Source organism: Ictidomys tridecemlineatus, chromosome 11 (genome assembly GCF_052094955.1).
Source record: "Ictidomys tridecemlineatus isolate mIctTri1 chromosome 11, mIctTri1.hap1, whole genome shotgun sequence".
In the NCBI taxonomy this organism is placed as follows: domain Eukaryota; kingdom Metazoa; phylum Chordata; class Mammalia; order Rodentia; family Sciuridae; genus Ictidomys; species Ictidomys tridecemlineatus.
This window is the reverse complement of record NC_135487.1, coordinates 25,401,406-25,419,573: the sequence shown is the minus strand read 5'-3', so window position 1 is coordinate 25,419,573 and position 18,168 is coordinate 25,401,406. Positions and strand designations below refer to the sequence as shown.

At 44.2% G+C, this 18,168-nt stretch overlaps 1 protein-coding gene across 1 annotated transcript; it reads left to right on the top strand.

The window, feature by feature from the left end:
* The first annotated feature begins 4,142 nt into the window (after nt 1–4,142).
* Nucleotides 4,143–17,105, top strand: Trappc3 (trafficking protein particle complex subunit 3). The gene is made up of 5 exons (XM_005317814.4): nt 4,143–4,321; nt 13,639–13,736; nt 13,976–14,075; nt 15,704–15,886; nt 16,345–17,105. Exons 1-5 carry the CDS (start codon nt 4,280–4,282, stop codon nt 16,462–16,464), a joined length of 543 nt encoding a protein of 180 aa, XP_005317871.1. The 5' UTR covers nt 4,143–4,279; the 3' UTR covers nt 16,465–17,105.
* The last annotated feature ends 1,063 nt before the right edge of the window (nt 17,106–18,168 follow it).

Below are 18,168 nucleotides of genomic sequence, written 5' to 3'. Positions count from 1 at the left end.
GCCTGTAATCCCAGCCCTAAGACAGGAGGATCGTGAGTTCAAAGCCAGCCTCAGCAACTCAGCAAGAACCTGTCTCTAAATAAAATATAAAAAAGGTCTGGGAATGTGGCTCAGTGATTAAGCACCCCTAAATTGAATCCCCAGTAATACAAAAGAAAAAAGAACTGGGAGAGCTCACTGAAAAGAGGTAGTATGTGGTATTATTAGCCTGTGTCAGTGGTTCTCAATCAAGGGTAACCACCCCCATGCAGGGGGACATTTGGCAATGTTTAAAGACTTTGTTTACATTCCCAAATCTTTAAAGTTTTTTATTTTTGAGAGAGGGTCTTGCTAAATTGCTAAGGCTAGCTTTGAACTTGCAATCAGTCTCCCAAGTCATTGGGATTACAGGCATGCACCACCACACCCAGTTAAAGCCTTAAAGATGTTTGGGTTGTCACACTGGCAGTGCTACTGTCATCTATGAGTGACAGCCAGGGGTGTTGCTTAGCATCCTACAACCCCAAAGGCCCATCCCCAACAATGAAGATTATCAAGGGCAAAATGCCAATGGTGCCGTTTCATCAGCTTTTTTTTTTTGAGAGAGAGAGAGAGAGAGAGAAAATTTTTCAATATTTATTTTTCAGTTTTCGGTGGACACAACATCTTTATTTTATTTTTATGTGGTGCTGAGGATTGAACCCAGCGCCCAGCGCATGCCAGGCGAGCGCATTACTGCTTGAGCCACATCCCCAGCCCCATCAGCTTTTTTTTTTTTTTTTTTTGCTACTGTGGCTAAAAGAACAACTGACCAGAACAATTTTAAGAGAGGAAAACGTTTATTTTGGGGCTCACAGTTTCAGAGGTCTCAGTCCATCGACCGCCAGCTCCATTTCTCGAGGCTTGAGGTGAGGCAGAACATCTCGGTGGAAGAGAGTGGTGAAGGGAAGCAGCTCACATGATGGTCAGAAAGCAGAGAGACTCCACTCGCCCAGATATAAAATATATACCCCAAGGCACGCCCCCAGGGACCCACCTCCTCCATCCACACCCTACCTGCTTTCAATTTTCACTCAGTTAATCCCATCAGGGGGATTAATTCACTGATTGGGTTAAGGCTGTCATGACCCAGTCATTTCTCCTCTAAGCCTTCTTGCATTTTCTCACACATGAGCTTTCAGGGGAACAATTTACATCCAAACCATAATAGGTGCCAAGGTTGACAAACCTTTCCCTCCCAGATTGAGATTCCCGCAGCCCCTCACAAGACACTGATGCAGGATATCTGCAAGGCATCTGGGAGTTAGGCAACTTGAGGGCCAGTTCTCTAGGCTAGCTCCGGAAGGCTTCCTGCACAACTGATGTACCCGCAGGCAGCCTGGGAGGATGGCTTAGGGGAAGCTAGGAGAGCAAGAATGCCTCTGATTTGATGTAATCACAGTAGACAGATGGAGTAGATGCCTTTCCTTTGTCTCCAGCAGATCCCCAGCAGGTCTCAGGCCCCAGCAACTGAGAGTTGAAGATGGATGTCATATGGTTGTCATCTCTGAGTTTGGGACTAAATGACAGTAGTTGGGGGTTCCACTTGGTCCCACAAATGTTAGACATCCCAGAGAATCGGAAATGTGGTATCATGCAATATCAGGTGTTGAAACACCAACACTCACCCTGTCCTCTTCAGTGAGGAGCAGGGAACTCTGTTGCCTCTGCAGCCCAGGGCAGTCCCCTCTTCCTCCACAGAAACAGGCACGAGTTAGTCTCACTACCAGGCTGGGCTGGGGCTGGGGGCAGATCCCTAAGTGGGGATCAGAAATAGGTCTCCTTCCTGATCCCCCTAGGGGGAGGGCAGCAGCAAGAATCTCTTATGTTTGGCAAGACAAAATCCAGGATGAACTTGATGGAGAGGTGAAGGAAATCGCTGGGAGATTTGACTCACAGATATGAATCTCAGGCTGAGGCTCTGGATGCCACCTCCACACCCACAAAGTAGGAAGTGGGTGGGGCCATCTGGGGGACAGCGGAAAGAACAGACATGAGATTTTCACTCCCACCCCACCCCCAAGGTGCTGCTGCAAGAAAGGGGTCTCTAATCCAAACTGGCTTTCTTGGAGAGCTTTAGCCTCTAGAGCTCACTGCTTGGGACTTGGGCGAGGGCAATGGTGACACAAGCTGCATCCCTCCTTCTAGCTCTTGGGGAGGGGAAAGAACAGAGAAGGATTGAAGTGAGGAGGAACTCAGATTCAGAACTAAGTAGATTCAACTCTTTGTGAGGTGAGTCTTTGTCTAGAGCCCCTGATAGAGAAGGATAGCCGACCCTGCAGTGTTCTTTCCAGGTAGAAAGAGATGAGGGTGGGGAGCAGCTACCTGATGTTGCTAAATGTCCTGATCCCTAGAAGTGATGGGGAGGGGATTGGAATTTGAAAATGAGAGCCCTCAGATCATCTGTATAAGGAATATTTTTCTTTTTGTGTTGGGAATTAAACCCAAGGTCTAGTGCTACACACCCAAGGAGCTTTAAGTTCCAATGTGAGCAAGGAGGAGATTCCATAATCAATAGATGGTCCCCATCCCCACCCTTAACTCTGGACTGATGACACTTTGAGGATAGTCCCAAAGAGAAAGAGGAATCACAGGCAGAGAAGGAGAATCTGAGTCTGAGACTGGCTGGATGAGGCTCCACCTCCAGTCTCTCCACAACCGCCCTGCCTGACAGCAGGCTGGGTGGGGTCGGGTGACTGGCCGTGACTGTGACTCAGGTTTCTGTGGGCAGCCAAGGCAGCCAGAAGGGAGGAGTCCAGACCGACAGACAGGCTGGCCAACTGTAGCTTTCACCTCAGCTGTCCTCTCTCTTGGGAATGTAGGGGGTTCTTCTCCAGCTATGCTGGCCTGGGGGGGGGTAGCTGGCCCCTGCTTCCTCCACCCTCCTCAACCAACCTTCAGGTTGCTTCCCGAAGTCTTCAGGCTTTGGCCCTCTCCCCTAGAGGAATGACACAGAAGGAAGAGTCAAGGGTCACTGTCCCTAGGGAGGCCCCAGAATGTCTCTGCCACAGGGAGAAGGGTATAAAAATGATTGATCTTGCACTCAGAGGAAGGGACTAGGGAATTCTGGGTCCCCCAGCCTGGCTGGCTGGTGTCTAAACAGACTGGTTGTCATGTGAAAGCTAGGGGTTAGAATACAGATGCTGCAGAGTCAGGTCACCAGGCTGAAGTGAGGAGAGGGTGTTCAAGAGCCCCAGCCCAGTCAGAGTTAATGGCTAAGGAGGGATGGCTGGAGCTGAAACCAAAGACCTGTGGTCGGCAGCTGTAGGACTTCCCCTTGGTGGTGGATGAGGGTTCATCCAGCACATTTCCCAACATTTGTCAGGCTGTGATTATAACTGGTGACTGGAAGGTAATATGCATTTACGTTGTATCTTTTGTGTGCCCAGCGTTCAGCATATTTGCCTTGTTAAACTTCATAACTAACAGAGATCCAGCAACTGGCTTCAGATGGCGAACCTGGGATTAGAACTCAGGACTTACTGCCATCACAGCTGGTGATCTTTCTTTTATGGGAACCAGAGAGTGAAGCTCTTCTAGGGCAGGAAAGGGGAGAAGTTGACTTGAACTTTATCTAAAAGATTGGATAATCCATCACGAGGCCATAGGTGATAGGATGCGAGTGATGGCTGCGTATGGGAACAGATGGCAAGTGAAGAGAAAGCCACTAGTGAAATGCTTGACATGAAGTAGGTTGTCATTAAAAATCTGTACAATGAGGAAGTCAGATCTGTTTGTGAACCATAGCTAGTTTTCGGGGACATCTTAGGAGCTTCTGGAGCTGAGATGCAGCAACAGCGGAAGAAGCAAGTTCGAAAGAGGGACTTTCCAAGATCTAGCGGGGAGAGGACAGCATCTCTGAGACCGGCGTGGGGGAGGGAAAGGGGAGGAAAGGGGACAGTGCACAGATGATACGCTATTACCGCAAGCGCCGGACGCCACCCAGCGGCCAGAATGCAGTCCTGGGGGCCATACTCAGAGAACCGGGAGCGCGGCATTCTGGGAATTGTAGTTCGTGTGCGCAAGAGGCGTGGCGGCTGGCAGGACTGTCGGGTGCTGTAGTCCGACGTTTGTCGGGTGGAGTTACCCTCGTCGGTAGGACCACGACTCCCGTGGTGCCTCTCGGCAGGCCGCGCAAGCGCAGTGAGACGGATCCGTCAGTCCCAGAGTCCTAGAGGCCGCGACAGGGTCTACCAGCTTCTGGGGTCGCCGAGCGGGCTTGTGGCGCGGCTAGGCGACGCGGGGCGGGGCGGCCGGCACAATGTCGAGGCAGGCGAACCGTGGTACCGAAAGCAAGAAAATGGTAACTTTCTACCATTATCGCGCGTGACTCCGGCGGGCAGGGGAATGGAGGCGCCCTGGGAAGGGGCCTGGCGCGAGTGCGGGTGCGGTGGGGAAAGACCTTCTGAGACCTGTGGGACGGGGAGTCCGCCCGGTGGGTCAGTCCAGGGGTGTCCCGGGCTTGAAGCAGGTTGGAGGACCGCTGGAGTAGCTCGCGCGAGTCCGCTCCCCCGGGGCCTGAATGCCGCTGTGCGCTGAACCAACAACAGCGACGGCAGTAAATAGCAGTAATTACCACTGACTGGCCTCCTACGCGAGTTAGGCACCGGACCATCTGCTTGACGTACACCACCTCACTTGATCCGCAGAGTAACACTACTAGGGGGAAAATGTTATGCCATTTTACAGTCGGGGGTTATGTAACTTGCTCACATTTACACCCAAGAAGAGTTAGGATTTGAGCCCATGCCTATCTAATTCCAAAGGTAATGCTTCGGACTGCTAGGCTGTGTTCTCTCTCACACTGCTGTGGACATTGCGAGAAGTGCTTAGATATTGGTCTTGTTAAAAAGGAACTTTCTATCCAGTAGAGTAAGAAGTGGGCCAGGGTAAGTAGTGAGTGGAGGGGCTGTATGATAGTGGGAAGGGCCTTGGTGGCTTCTTCCTTCTGGTCCTGGGAATAGGGAGACACCACATGGTCTCATAAAGTTGAGCTGGGTCTGGAGAGTAAGGTAGATAGCATTTTTCTCCAAGCTAAGAGGCCTTCCTGGTAAGTGTTCCTTTTCTGTGGCATATTCTTCTTTCAAAATTGCTTATGCCACAGTTTTGGGAATTTAAAACAGCATCTGGGCTGTGGGTGTAGCTCAGTGAAAGAATGTGTGTGCAGGAGGCCCTGGGTTTGCTCCCTAGTACCAAAACAAAAAAATAATTCAGTACTTGAGGATGCATGCTGGATAGTTGAGAGATTGTAGGTTGACACTCTACTCTAGATGGGATGATTAAAATCTTCCCACACCTTTCATTATACCAGCAACAGCCATCAAACATGGGCAGCAGGAGTCAGGAATGGTGACACACACCTGTAATCTCAGTGTCTCAGGAAGCAGACATAGGAGAATCACAATTTGAAGTTAGCCTCAGCAACTTATTGAGTCCCTCTCTCAAAATAAATAAGTAAGGGCAGGATATGTAGGTCAATGGTAGTGCATCTCTGGGTTCAATCTCAATCCCTCTAAGATCTCTTTTGAGATGCTGATGATAGCAATGTCTCTTCTCCCCAGATATATTTAATGTACAAATATACACAGGGGCTGGTGATGTAGCTCACTGGTAGAGTGCTTGCCTAGCAAGTTGGGTTTGATCCTCAGCCCAGAAAAAAATAAAAACAAAAACAACAAAAATCTGAAACATTTATTTATATTTTCTGGGGATTTTTTTTAACCCCTGACAGTACTCCATGAATCACTGGTTAAGAATTTCTGTTTGGGGCTGGGGATGTGGCTCAAGCGGTAGCGCGCTCGCCTGGCATGCATGCGACACGGGTTCGATCCTCAGCACCACATACCAACAAAGATGTTGTGTCCGCCGAGAACTAAAAAATATAAATATTAAAAATTATCTCTCTCTATCTCTCTCTCTCCTCTCTCTCTAAAAAAAAAAAAAAAGAATTTCTGTTTGCCTGGGTATGGTGGCACATTCCTGTAATCCCAGGGAGGGGCTTGGGAGGCTGAAACATTAGGATTGCAGGTTTGAAGCTAGCCTCAGCAACTTAGTGAGGCTATAAGCAATGTAGTGAGACCTTGTCTCAAAAAATAAAAAGGGCTGGGGATGTGGCTCAGTGGTTAAGCACCCCCTGAGTTCAATCCTTGGTACCAAATAATTAAAAAAAAAAAAAAGAATCTGGGATCTGGATATGTAGCCTAGCAAGGCCCCAGGTTCAATCCCCAGCACTTAGAAAAAAGAGAGGGGCTGGGGTTGTGGCTCAGTGGTAGAGCACTTGCCTAGCATATACGAGGCCCTGGGTTCAATCCTCAGCACCACATAAAAATAAATAAATACAATAAAGGTATTGTATCCAACTATAACCAAACAATAAAATTTTTTTTTTAAAAAAAAGAGAGATAAAATGTCTGTTTTGGGGAAAACACCAAGAGTTTATTATAAGAATAGAATATTTTACTAGGAAATAGTATCAAGTAGAGGAAAATGCATGGATATTGGTTGGAATTCTGGCTTACTGGATTGATTTCTCAGTTTCCTTACCTATGAAAATCCCAGGGGCTTGGGAGGCTACCTAAGATTAAATGAGATAGTGTAAAATTCAAGAAGTATCCTAAATGTTGTTTCCTCCTTTTCCTATGATATGAGCAGAAAGCCATTCCTTAGTTTTCATATTTTGCTTTCATTTTTGTACACTTTTTTTCACCTGAAATAATTATTGAATATATCTTTAATATAATTTTAGCATGAATTTGTAGTTTCCACCTCCCCCAACTTAATATTCTTCATTTCATGAAGTGAGCTAGTTGGAGAGGGGCAGCAGCATACTCCTCCCCTCAAGGCCCTTTCTATTCCTGTTTTTGTACCCAGACAAGTGTACCTTTCCCCACAGTAATTCAGCCCACTCCTCATTCCATTCACAGTTACCCAGATGTTATATCCTCAGAGAGGCCTTCCTGGGACACCTGGCTGGTTCTCTATCCTCTTTCTCTATTCTGGTTTTCTGCAAAGCACTATTTCATTTTAAATAATTTTTCACTGTAAGTTATGTATTTGCTTATTTATTGTCAGTCTCCTTCAGGAAATGTAAACTCCAGGAGGGCAGAGATTTGTTTTGTTCTGTGCTCCATTCTCAGCACCTAGAATGATGCCTTGTAGTAGGCAATCAATATTTATTTGCTGAATGAATGAAATGAAGGCTTGAGTGTGTCCTCTCATTCAGTTCCTACTGGTGCCTACTCAGGACTTGTCACATGATTTTCTTTGTGGCCACCTGGTTTTGACATGCTCCTGTCTTCTCTGCTTTGGGACTCTGCCCTTTTAGTGGCTTTCTTCCCAATCAGCCCAGCCTTATGCTAATTACTGTTTTGACTTAAGTCTTCTGAGACCTAAATGGTTGGCATGCCCAAATAACTAGATCTCTGCTTTTTTGTCTGTATTATCAGAAACAGTTCATTGTCCATCAGACTTTACCTGAGCCCCAACTATTTGTAAAGCCCTGTGCTGGGTGCTGTGGGAGATGCGGAGATAATGTCCTAGCCATACCTTGAGAATCATGTACTCTACGAGGGAGACAGACGTGTACACAACACAGGGATATAGCACTGCCTGAAACTGATTCCTGGTTTCATTACTTATTTGCTTTGTGACTTTGGGCAAGTTTCTTTGTTGTTCTGAGCATCAGCTTCACTATCTTTTCGTTTTGTTTTTGTTTGAATAAAGAAGTTAATAATAGTACTTATTAATGTTACAGTGTTCTAAGGATTAATTGAGAGAATGTGTGTAAAGCTAGCACTGTAACAGTGACCTAGAACAAAGGTAACAATGTCATCTAGTATCCTTGTTAGTGAAGTTATTAGCCTTCATACTTTTATATAAGTGGTTGGCTCCAGTGTCTCTATTCTCCAGAGCTCAGGTGAGTGAGTGCAAAATTAACAGTACTTAGAGTCTCCAGGACTGGAGGCCAGAGAATAAGAGAGGGTTGGACCCAATCTTTTTTTTGTAGCAGGGATTGAATTCGGGGGCACTCAACCAGTGAACCACATCCCCAGCCCTATTTTGTATTTTATTTAGAGACAGGCTCTCACTGAGTTGCTCAGTGCCTCACCATTGCTGAGGTTGGCTTTGAACTTGAGATCCTCCTGTCTCAGCCTCCTGAGCCTCTGGGATTACATGTATGCGCCACCGTGCCAGCTAGACCTAATCTTTTTTACGGACCTCTGACCCCAGCTGCTCAAAGGGATTCACATTGGATTACCTGTTTTGACAAAAAATAGTTTGACTCTTGAGCCTTAACTCTAAATATCAGCCACCTTAAGGATATTGGATGTCTTTTGGGGGGCACTAACTACAAGGCCTTCTGAGAACTATATAGTGGCTCACCTTAGGGTAGGGCTTATTCTGCTCAGGTTGTGACTGAAGTACTTGGAGATCCTGTTGACTGCTGTAATTCCTGTGGCTTTTTTTTTGGTCTGTGAAACATAACTTTAAATCCATTATGTCATTAGATCCTCCAAACAACCCTATGACTGGCATGACAAGGTTTTTAGTGTTACTGTTTTTATGAGAGGAGATTGAGGCTTACAAAGCAAAATGATTGTGAGGTAGTAAGACCAGACTTAGATCTTCCTTCTTGTGCTTTTTTAATTGTTAGAAAGTTTCTTATATTGATTCAAAATCTCTCTTCTTATTACTTGTTGTCCTGGAACATACTTCAGGGTGCTCTCTGGCACTGTACCACAGAAAATAATAGTGCTGAGGAATATAGCTCATAGAGCAATTACCTTGAATGCATAAGGCCCTGGGTTCAGTACCCAGCACCATAAATAAATAAATAAATATAAATATAGCAGTGTGTTTTCTTGAGTACTTACTATGCAGCAGATACTCTGTGTACATTATCTCATTGGAATTGCACAGTTACCCTGAAGGACAGATAATTTTGGCATCATTTTACAGATGGGAAAAACTGACATTTGAAAAAAGCATTGGTTAGAAAAACAAACTTTTTACAGGACAGTGTTCAACTATAAGAAGATATTTAAATCTCAGTTATTTAGTGATCATCTGTAAAATGAGTATAACTAATATTGGTTCTGCTAGTTTGGGTCCCATAGGGTTAAGGAGATAAGAACTTCTGAAGACATTCTAAAAATTTAAGTGTTAATGATCATTGCTATTATTAAATATAATTCAAAGCCATCAAATTATAAGTGTCGCAGCAGAAGAGATTCATGTTTCTTTTTTCATATATATATATATATATATATATATATATATATATAATATTTTTATTGTTTATTTATTTTTATGTGGTGCTGAGGATGGAACCCAGAGCCTCACCCATGTTAGGCAAGCACTTACCACTGAGCTACAACCCCAGCCCAGAGATTCATGTTTCTGTTGATGGAGGGGAATGTGGTACTTAAGTTCAGTGAAGAATTTGGACTAGTTGAATTAGCTGACCTTTATGGCCCTATGGGAACATTTGTTTTAAGGGTCATAAGGTCCCAAACCCAGATCTTTAGACTCCATAGTTCCCGTTTCTTCTCTGATTTCCTCTTCTTCTCTTGCTCATTTCTCTCTACTGACACTGTTACTCAAACACTCAGACCTGCCAGGCATACTCCCATCTTGGGACATTTACACTTAACCACCTAATTTTTTTAAAAAATATTTTTTTAGTTGTAGATGGACACAATACCTTTATTTTATTTTTTATGTGGTGCCGGGGATCGAATCCAGTGCCTCACACTCCACCACTGAGCCACAACTCTGGCCCAACTACCTAATTTTTGGGGGGGGCGGGCCCTGGGGATTTAATTCAGGGGTGCTTTTCCACTGAGCTACATCCTCCGTCCTTTTTATTTTTATTTGCTTGAGACAGGGTCTCTCTTAAGTTGTTGAGGTCCTCATTAAGTTGCTAAAGCTTGTCTCAAACTTTCAATCTTACTGCCTCAGCCTCCCAAGGCGTTGGGATTCCAGTTGTGCACTTCCGCTCCTGGCTCTGCCTAGAATTTTTTTCACCCAACTATCTTCATGAATTACCCATACCTCCTTTAGGTCTTTACATAAATGTCACCTTGGCAAAGTCTTCCCTGACTACTTATTAAAAACTAATACCTGGGGCTGGGGATGTGGCTCAAGCGGTAGCACGCTCGCCTGGCATGCGTGCGGCCCGGGTTCGATCCTCAGCACCACATACCAACAAAGATGTGTCCGCCGAGAACTGAAAAATAAATATTAAAAAAAAAATTCTCTCTCTCTCTCTCCCCTCTCTCACTCTCTCTTAAAAAAAAAAAAAAAAAAAAAAACTAATACCTGCTAGGCACAGTGGTGCACGCCTATAGTCCTAGAACCTCCAGAGGCTGAGGCAGGAGTATCACAAGTTCAAAGCCATCTTTAGCAATTTAGCGAGGCCTTAAGCAACTTAGCAAAACTCTCTCTCAAAAAAAAAAAAAAATTAACAGAACTGGGATGTGGCTCAGTGATTAAATGTCCCTGGGTTAAGTCTCTTGTACAAAAAATAATTAAACAAGTGGGGGATAAGGAGGGCAGCAGAATACAACTGACACTAGGATTGCTGTATGTATACACATGGATGTATAACCAATGTGATCCTGCAATCTGTACAAGTGGAAAAATGAGAATTCATACCCTATTTGAATCAAATGTATGAAATGTCAAGATCATTGTTTTGTTTGAGCAACTAATTAAAAAAAATAATTAAATAAAAACTAACATTCCCCAAGATAAATGAACATAAACACTCCCTAATCTACTTTAGTGCTTTATTTTTCTTCGTAGCATTTATCACCATCTGTAAAATTATTTTTTTTAATTTATTGTTGATGGACCTTTATTTTTTATTTTTTTTATTTATTTTTATTTTTATTTTTATTTTTTTTAAAGAGAGAGTGAGAGAGAGAATTTTTAATATTTATTTTTCAGTTCTCGGCGGACACAACATCTTTGTTGGTATGTGGTGCTGAGGATCGAACCCGGGTCGCACGCATACCAGGCGAGCGCGCTACCGCTTGAGCCACATCCCCAGCCCCCGGACCTTTATTTTTTAAATTTATTTATATGCAGTTCTGAAAATCAAACCTAGTACCTCACACATGCTAGGCAAGCATTCTACCAAAACCCCAGGCCAAAACCATATTATTTTATTATTTTATTTATTTGGCTATATTGTCTGGTATATAGTAAATGTTGAATGAATGATTTTCTTTCTATATCATAACCCCCTCAGTATTTTAAAAATATGAAGACCTTTAAGTTATATATTTATGTTACTATTCCAAAAAGGCTTGATTCACAGTTGGAAGATGAGGCAGATTTGCAGACTGAGAGAGGGCATGGAGAACCTGAGTCAGGGATCACAGATCCCAGGCATATTGATTTTGTCACCATGGACAGATGTGTTCAGGACCCTGATTTTTCTTATCAGTAAATTGAGAGCAGTGTAAGGTGCTTGATATTATCATGATATGCATGTTACTTGGCATCATGGTGGGCTGAGGCTCTTGGAGTCGCCGTCCAAGGGCTTATTAATAATGAAAGGAAAGCTCTCCTGATTTAATGCAGTGGTGCCAATTCTCTAGACTGGTAACTGCTGGATGGTCTCCATCCATTCATGTCCAGGCCATTCTAGTGCCAAACTTAACTTTACTGAAAATTCATTCCCCTCCTTAATAGCTTCCCTTTAATTGCCGTATTTGGTAAATGGTCTCTTGGAGACACCCTGATCTGACTGTTTTAGTTCAGTTCAAAGAGCTTCCAGATTGTGAAATTGATTTTCTTTGACTCTAATGCTGTTAAGGCTTTTTTATTTTCTGTTTATTTTTGTTTCTGTTGAGGGAGGGGCTTGTTAATATGGCAGCTTTTGGGGCTGGAGGTGTAGTTCAGTCGTTGAGCTTTTACTTAGTATGCAGGAGGCTCTGAGTTCAATTCCTAGCACCCCTACGTGCGCACATACACACAGTGCAGTTGTGGGGAGCAGTGGATACAATGAAATTGGCTAGGAATTTTTGCCCCCCCCCATTATTTTTCTTAATAACTAGCTGTGTTTGACTTTGGGAAAATTAAATCATTCTGATCTCAGTGTCCTCTCTGAAGCGGGATTAAGTCCTATCCTTTCTGCTTTACTAAGTTGTCATTGGTTAGAAAATGAGATGAAGAAAAGGAGTGTGCAGGATGTAAGGAGAAGCATTCAAATCATTATCACTGGCAGACCCCGCCACCAGGCCATGGCAATGCAGTGAGGGGCATTGTGCTGCGAGAGCTGGGCCTAAGCATTTCTTGGACTTTCTTCCCCAGAAGACTTGAAGACAGAAAGGTTTTTTGCCTCAACTCTGACCCAAGCCTCCCTGCCTGCTCCTTTCATTCTGTGGTCTTGGTATTTGCCATTCCTTTTACCTTTCACATCTCTCTCTCTGTTTCTTCTTAGGTAGGTGGCAGGATTCTTTTATTTATTTATTTGTTTGTTTGGTTGGTTGGTTGGTTTTAGGTGGTCACAATTTCTTTATTTTTTATATTTTTTATTTTTACGTGGTACTAAGAATCAAACCATGCTAGGTGAGCAGGCTACCACTTGAGCCACATCCCCAGCCCCCTTTTATTTATTTTCTTTTGTAGTACTGGAGACTGAACCTAGGGACACTTTACCACTGAGCTACATCTTCAGTCCTATTTATTTTTTAATTTTTAAAAGTATTTTTTAGGTGGACACAGTATCTATATTTTATATTTTGTAGTGCTGAGGATTGAACCCAGTACCTCAAGCATGCTAGGTGAGCACCCTTCCACTGAGCCACAACCCCAGCCCTTATTTTTTAATTTTGAGACAGGGTCTCACTACATTGCTGAGAGTTTTGCTAATTTGATGAGGCTGGCCTCTCAAATATTTGAGGTTGCAAGCATGCCCATCATTCCTGACTAGAATTCTTCATTCGAGAAAGAGTTTCTATTTTTTTAACTGAGGTGAGTATTGTGTTTGAGTGTACAAAAGATTGTATTTCATTTAGACTTATCCCTTTTTTGGAAACATTCCAGCTGTGTATTAGGAGGAACATTATTTTTTCCTGTGCCGGTGACTTTGGAGAGGCGTTGTCTTAAGGGCAACGGGTTTCTTTAGGACTTACTTCCTTCCCTGTGGACTGGCCGCTGGGTCCTTGGCTGCTCCTGGATGCAGCCTTGGGAGTGCAGCTTAACTCTAGCTTGGGGCATTCATTCTAAGGTTTGGGAAGGCGTTCTTCAGAGCTGAGGCTAGTTTGTGAATGTCTTCTTCAGGTCTTTTTCACAGAATCTTAAGTGAATGTGTCAGCTTCCACATTGGATTCTGGTGACCTGTGCTTAGGCTTAGCGGCTGTGGTAGAGACTTGGGTTGGCAGAAGCAAGAATGACTGCCCAATATATGAGGTACCTTTTACACCTGTTTTGCAGTGGGTCTATCTTCAGCCTTGGTATATTGACCTTGGGTCCCAAATTCCCTGACCAGTCCACAGGGGATGAGGTTTTTTTTCCCCACAAGCAACCATGTGATCTTCCATTGAATCCTGACAGTTGCATCGAGCCTGATCCAGATTCTCACCTGATTGCCTTTTGAATCTCTTTTAGAGCTCTGAGCTCTTCACCCTGACCTATGGGGCTCTTGTCACCCAGCTGTGCAAGGACTATGAAAATGATGAAGATGTGAATAAACAGCTGGACAAAATGTGAGTGAGCACCTTTGCAGGAGAAACGAAATGGGGCTCCCCAGCACACTGAGTTTACATTATACTTAAAGCCATGAGCAGGGTCTTCTCTCTTGTAGCCAGCATCTGGGTTACAGTTTACACTGAGCTCATTTATTGGAATGTTTTGAGATTGTCCCCATTTCCCCTTTACCAATAATAGCCTATGTTCAGACGTAAGACGTTTAGACCCATAATAGTCTCTTTAATTTCCTTCCCAGGGGCTATAACATTGGAGTTCGGCTGATTGAAGATTTTTTGGCACGGTCAAATGTTGGGAGATGCCATGATTTTCGGGAAACTGCGGATGTCATTGCCAAGGTCGTTATCCTAGGCCACCTGTCCATGCTGAAAGATTGCCATTGGGAAGCACTGCTTACCATTTTCTCTGCCCCAGGCCCTTAATTTCCTAAAAGAAACCTTACTCATGGTTTGGGAAGAGCAGATTATAAAAAAACAGGAAGAGTAATCGGGATCATTCCTGTGGATTAAAGCCTCACTGAAATTAAAGCCAGATGATCTCTGTGAAGGTACAGCGGAGTAGCATGGAGGTTAAGAAAATGGACTTTGGGCTGGGCGCTGTGGCGCATGCCTGTAATCCCAGCAAGTCGGAAAGTTGAGGCAGGATGCTTGCAAGTTCAAATCCACCCTCAGTAACTTAGCAAGACCCTCAGCAAGACTCTATCTCTAAAGAAAATATTTAAAAGGGCTGGGGATGTGGCTTGGTAGTGGTTAAGCACCCCTGGGTTCAATCCCTAGTACAAAAAAAAAAAAGAAAAAGAAAAAGAATATGGACTTCGGGCTTAGTACAGTAGTGTACAACTATAATCCCAGCAATTTAGGAGACTGAGGCAAGAGGACTGCAACGTTGAGGCTAATCTCAGCAACCTAGCAATACCATGTCTCAAAATAAAAAGGACTGGGGGGACAGGGCTGTGGTTTAGTGGTAGAGCGCTTATCTAGCATGCGTGAAGCACTGGGTTTGATCCCCCACACCACATAAAAATAAACAAATAAAGGTATTGTATCCAACTACAGCTTTAAAAAAAAAAAGGATTGGGGATGTAGCTAAGAGATAGAGCACCCCGAGGTTCAATTCCCTGGTACCATCAAAACAAATAAATAAGTAAATAGGCAAAAACTATAAAAAGGGCTGGGGATGTTTCCCGTGTTTATTATTTGTGGGTTCTTGTGTAAGTTGCTTTTAACATCTTTAATTACCAGTTATCTTTAAAATGAAAAGAGCTACCTCACATGATTGTTGTAAGAAGTAAAATTATGGACACAAGCATTCAGGTAAAATGAATGCACTTAGCATAGTGTTATGCTTACAGTAAATGTTTATTGTTATTAACATTAGTGCTATTATTAATATTATACTCTATATTATGGTATAATAAATGCTAGAGCTTCCACAGTTCTGTGATGTCAGGTACCTCAGGGAGGGTTCTTTGAATTGTAAGTTCTTTCAGTTATAATTGGCCATACCCGAAATCTTCAAGAGAATTGATAGTGGAGAGAGCTTTGGAATTAGGAAATGGGTAGAGAAGGAGATATTGAAAGTAATTCTGTCCTGGTGACCTGTATTCACCTTCAAGGAAGTGGGTTCAGGTAGCACAGACAGAGGACAGGGAGTGGGATCAGCACCTCTCGGCACTCAGATGCTGGTTCAGGGTAGCTGCCCCTGTCAGAAGATTGCTTCTCCCTTCCACTGAGAAGCACAGATAGATGCTGAGTTGTTGCTTAATTGTGTGATTGAAGGGATAGGGGTGTGGAATTTTGTGCGGATGTTTCTCCTTTTATTGCCCTGATTCCTAAGGTGTCATCATCTTTCAGAGACCAGTTTTATTCCTGAGCTACTGTTTCTCTCCTTTGCAGGCCTGATGCCTTCACTGTTGTACAGTTTCTGCTGTCCTTCCCCATAGTGCTATTGTGTGTTCCCTGAACAGGTGGCGTTCAAGATGTACTTGGGCATCACTCCAAGCATCACTAATTGGAGTCCAGCTGGTGATGAATTCTCCCTCATTTTGGAAAATAACCCCTTGGTGGACTTTGTGGAACTCCCTGATAACCACTCGTCCCTTATTTATTCCAATCTCTTATGTGGGGTGCTGCGAGGAGCCTTGGAAATGGTGAGTTTCCAAGTTTACCTTCTGCAACACCTGCGATGCAATAGGGTCTTGAATGAGAGAGAGAAAGAGAGAGAGAGAAAGAAAGAGAATGGGCTTTGGCTCAACCCAGCCCTCGCTGCTTACAGTAGCCATGTTGGTTATATAGGATTCAAGATGGACATCTCTAGATGATGATGATCCTCCCTATGAGGCTGGGAACTGGTGCTGTCAGCCACCTAGTCTAGGCATATCCTTTCCCAAATTGACTTACTTGGCCAGCCTCATTCCTGAGTTTTTCCTTATGGGTTAGGGCCACTGTCTTCTGCAGTGGAACACTAGACCTGGCCACCCTGTCCTTGTAGAAAACCAGCCCTCCTTTTTGGACTGCTGTGGGTGTTGTCAGTTATAGCCCCATCCCCAGTGGTTCCCCAGAGTTTTTGGTTAGGCATCTGCTCCTTCATTTTTCCACTGTCCCCTAGGTCCAGATGGCTGTGGAGGCCAAGTTTGTCCAGGACACCCTGAAAGGTGACGGTGTGACAGAAATCCGGATGAGGTTCATCAGGCGGATCGAAGACAATCTCCCAGCTGGAGAAGAATGATCATTTTCAGGACTTGAGGGTAGCCAGCAGGAGCGTTTGTTGGAATAAAAAAGGATCCAGTGCTCCCTCTGCCCTCTGGAACTCAGTGACTCTAACACGGATGTTATATATTCTTAAAATCTTGTTTCCATTCTCCATGCTAATAAAGAGCAGACTGATACAGTCCAGTTACCCCACAAGTGTGCACATTCAGAAGGGAGAAATTCTTTGCTCCCTTTCCATTCAGAGGGGGCTGGATGTAATTGTCTTTGGTTGGACTAGAAGGAGCTCAGACCATTTTACATTCCTGTGTGAATTTTCCAAAGCAAAACCCACTTTGACCCCATTTAGAGAAGCCTGGCACATCTATCCCTGGGCCTTCATAAAGCCATTGGCAAATGCCTGCAGGGAATCCAGGCTTGTGGGGTAGAGGGTGGAGGGTTGGGAGAAGGGTGGGTAGGAATTGCTAGCTGTAGTGTGACATGCTGTAGTGCTTGCCAGGACACAGGAGCCAGTAATGCCAGAAACACCGACTTCTGGGAAGCCACCCAGGTCTCATTCCTCCCTGCTGTTTGGAGGCAACATCTCCTCTTTTTACAGAGGATCCATCCTTTTTTCTTACAAATTCTTCAATAAAGACACATTCTTGAGTGAAATCCCAATCATGTCCTGTTTTCTTTCTGCTCAGCCATGCAAGGTTTGACTAGAAAGACCGTGTAAACCATGGTGCCCGGGTAACACTGAGCACTTATCGCATGTTGGACACTGTACTGAACACTATATGTTATCTAGTTGACAGTAATTCTATTTTCAAAGAGGAGACCACAAGTTAGTTGTCCAAGGTCGTGAGTTATTAAGTGGAGATGCCAGGGTTTAAAGCTGGACCAAACTCAAAGCCCATGCTCTTGTTTTTTTTTTGTTTTTTTTTTTTTTTTTTTTTTTTTTGAGGCCTGGTTAACATTTGTGGGGAGAGGGGAGCAGGCCTTCAGCTCCCTCTCCCAGTTTTTTTTTTTTTTTAATATGTAATTTTTTTTAAAGTTATAGGAGGACCACAATACCTTCATTTTATTTATTTATTTTTATGTGATGCTGAGAATTGAACACAGTGCTTCACACATGCCAGGTAAGCCCTCTACCACTGAGCCACAACCCCAGCCCCCTTCTCCCAGTCTACTGAGTTTTTAAAGGTAGGAAGCAGAGGGTGCGTTAGGCCATATTTGGTAGCACTCTTCTTGGAGACAGCCTAAGGCCTTGAGTTCAGATAGGTTGTTGGGTGGAAATGGGGCTCTGAGCCTTCCAAAGTTTACTGGACAGGTCTGAGTCGAGGGGGAACCAGTTGTAGGTGCACTGTGCTCAAAGTGTGGTTTGGTTGTGCAAGGGTAGCACCGGGTTCTGAGACCCCAGGAAAAGGGGGAAGGTTGCACAGGACTTGCCTCCAACTAGGTTAGGCTCTGAAAAGTTATGGTCACTTCTATGTGAACAAGTATAGGGAGGCTTATCCTCTAGGATCCTTTTCTTTGAGTCTCAATCTTTTTCCCTTCAGATAAAATCTGGGGTCCCATGTTCTCTCTGATGAGGATGCTCAGCCACCTGTGTGTGATGGGGAGAGAAGAGAAGTTCAGTGGATTAGACAAAGGGGAATGAAGGGAAGGGAGGGGGGATGAGAAGGAAGGAAAGGGAGAGAAGAGGAAAGTAGAATGAATTAGATAGAACTTTCCTGTGTTC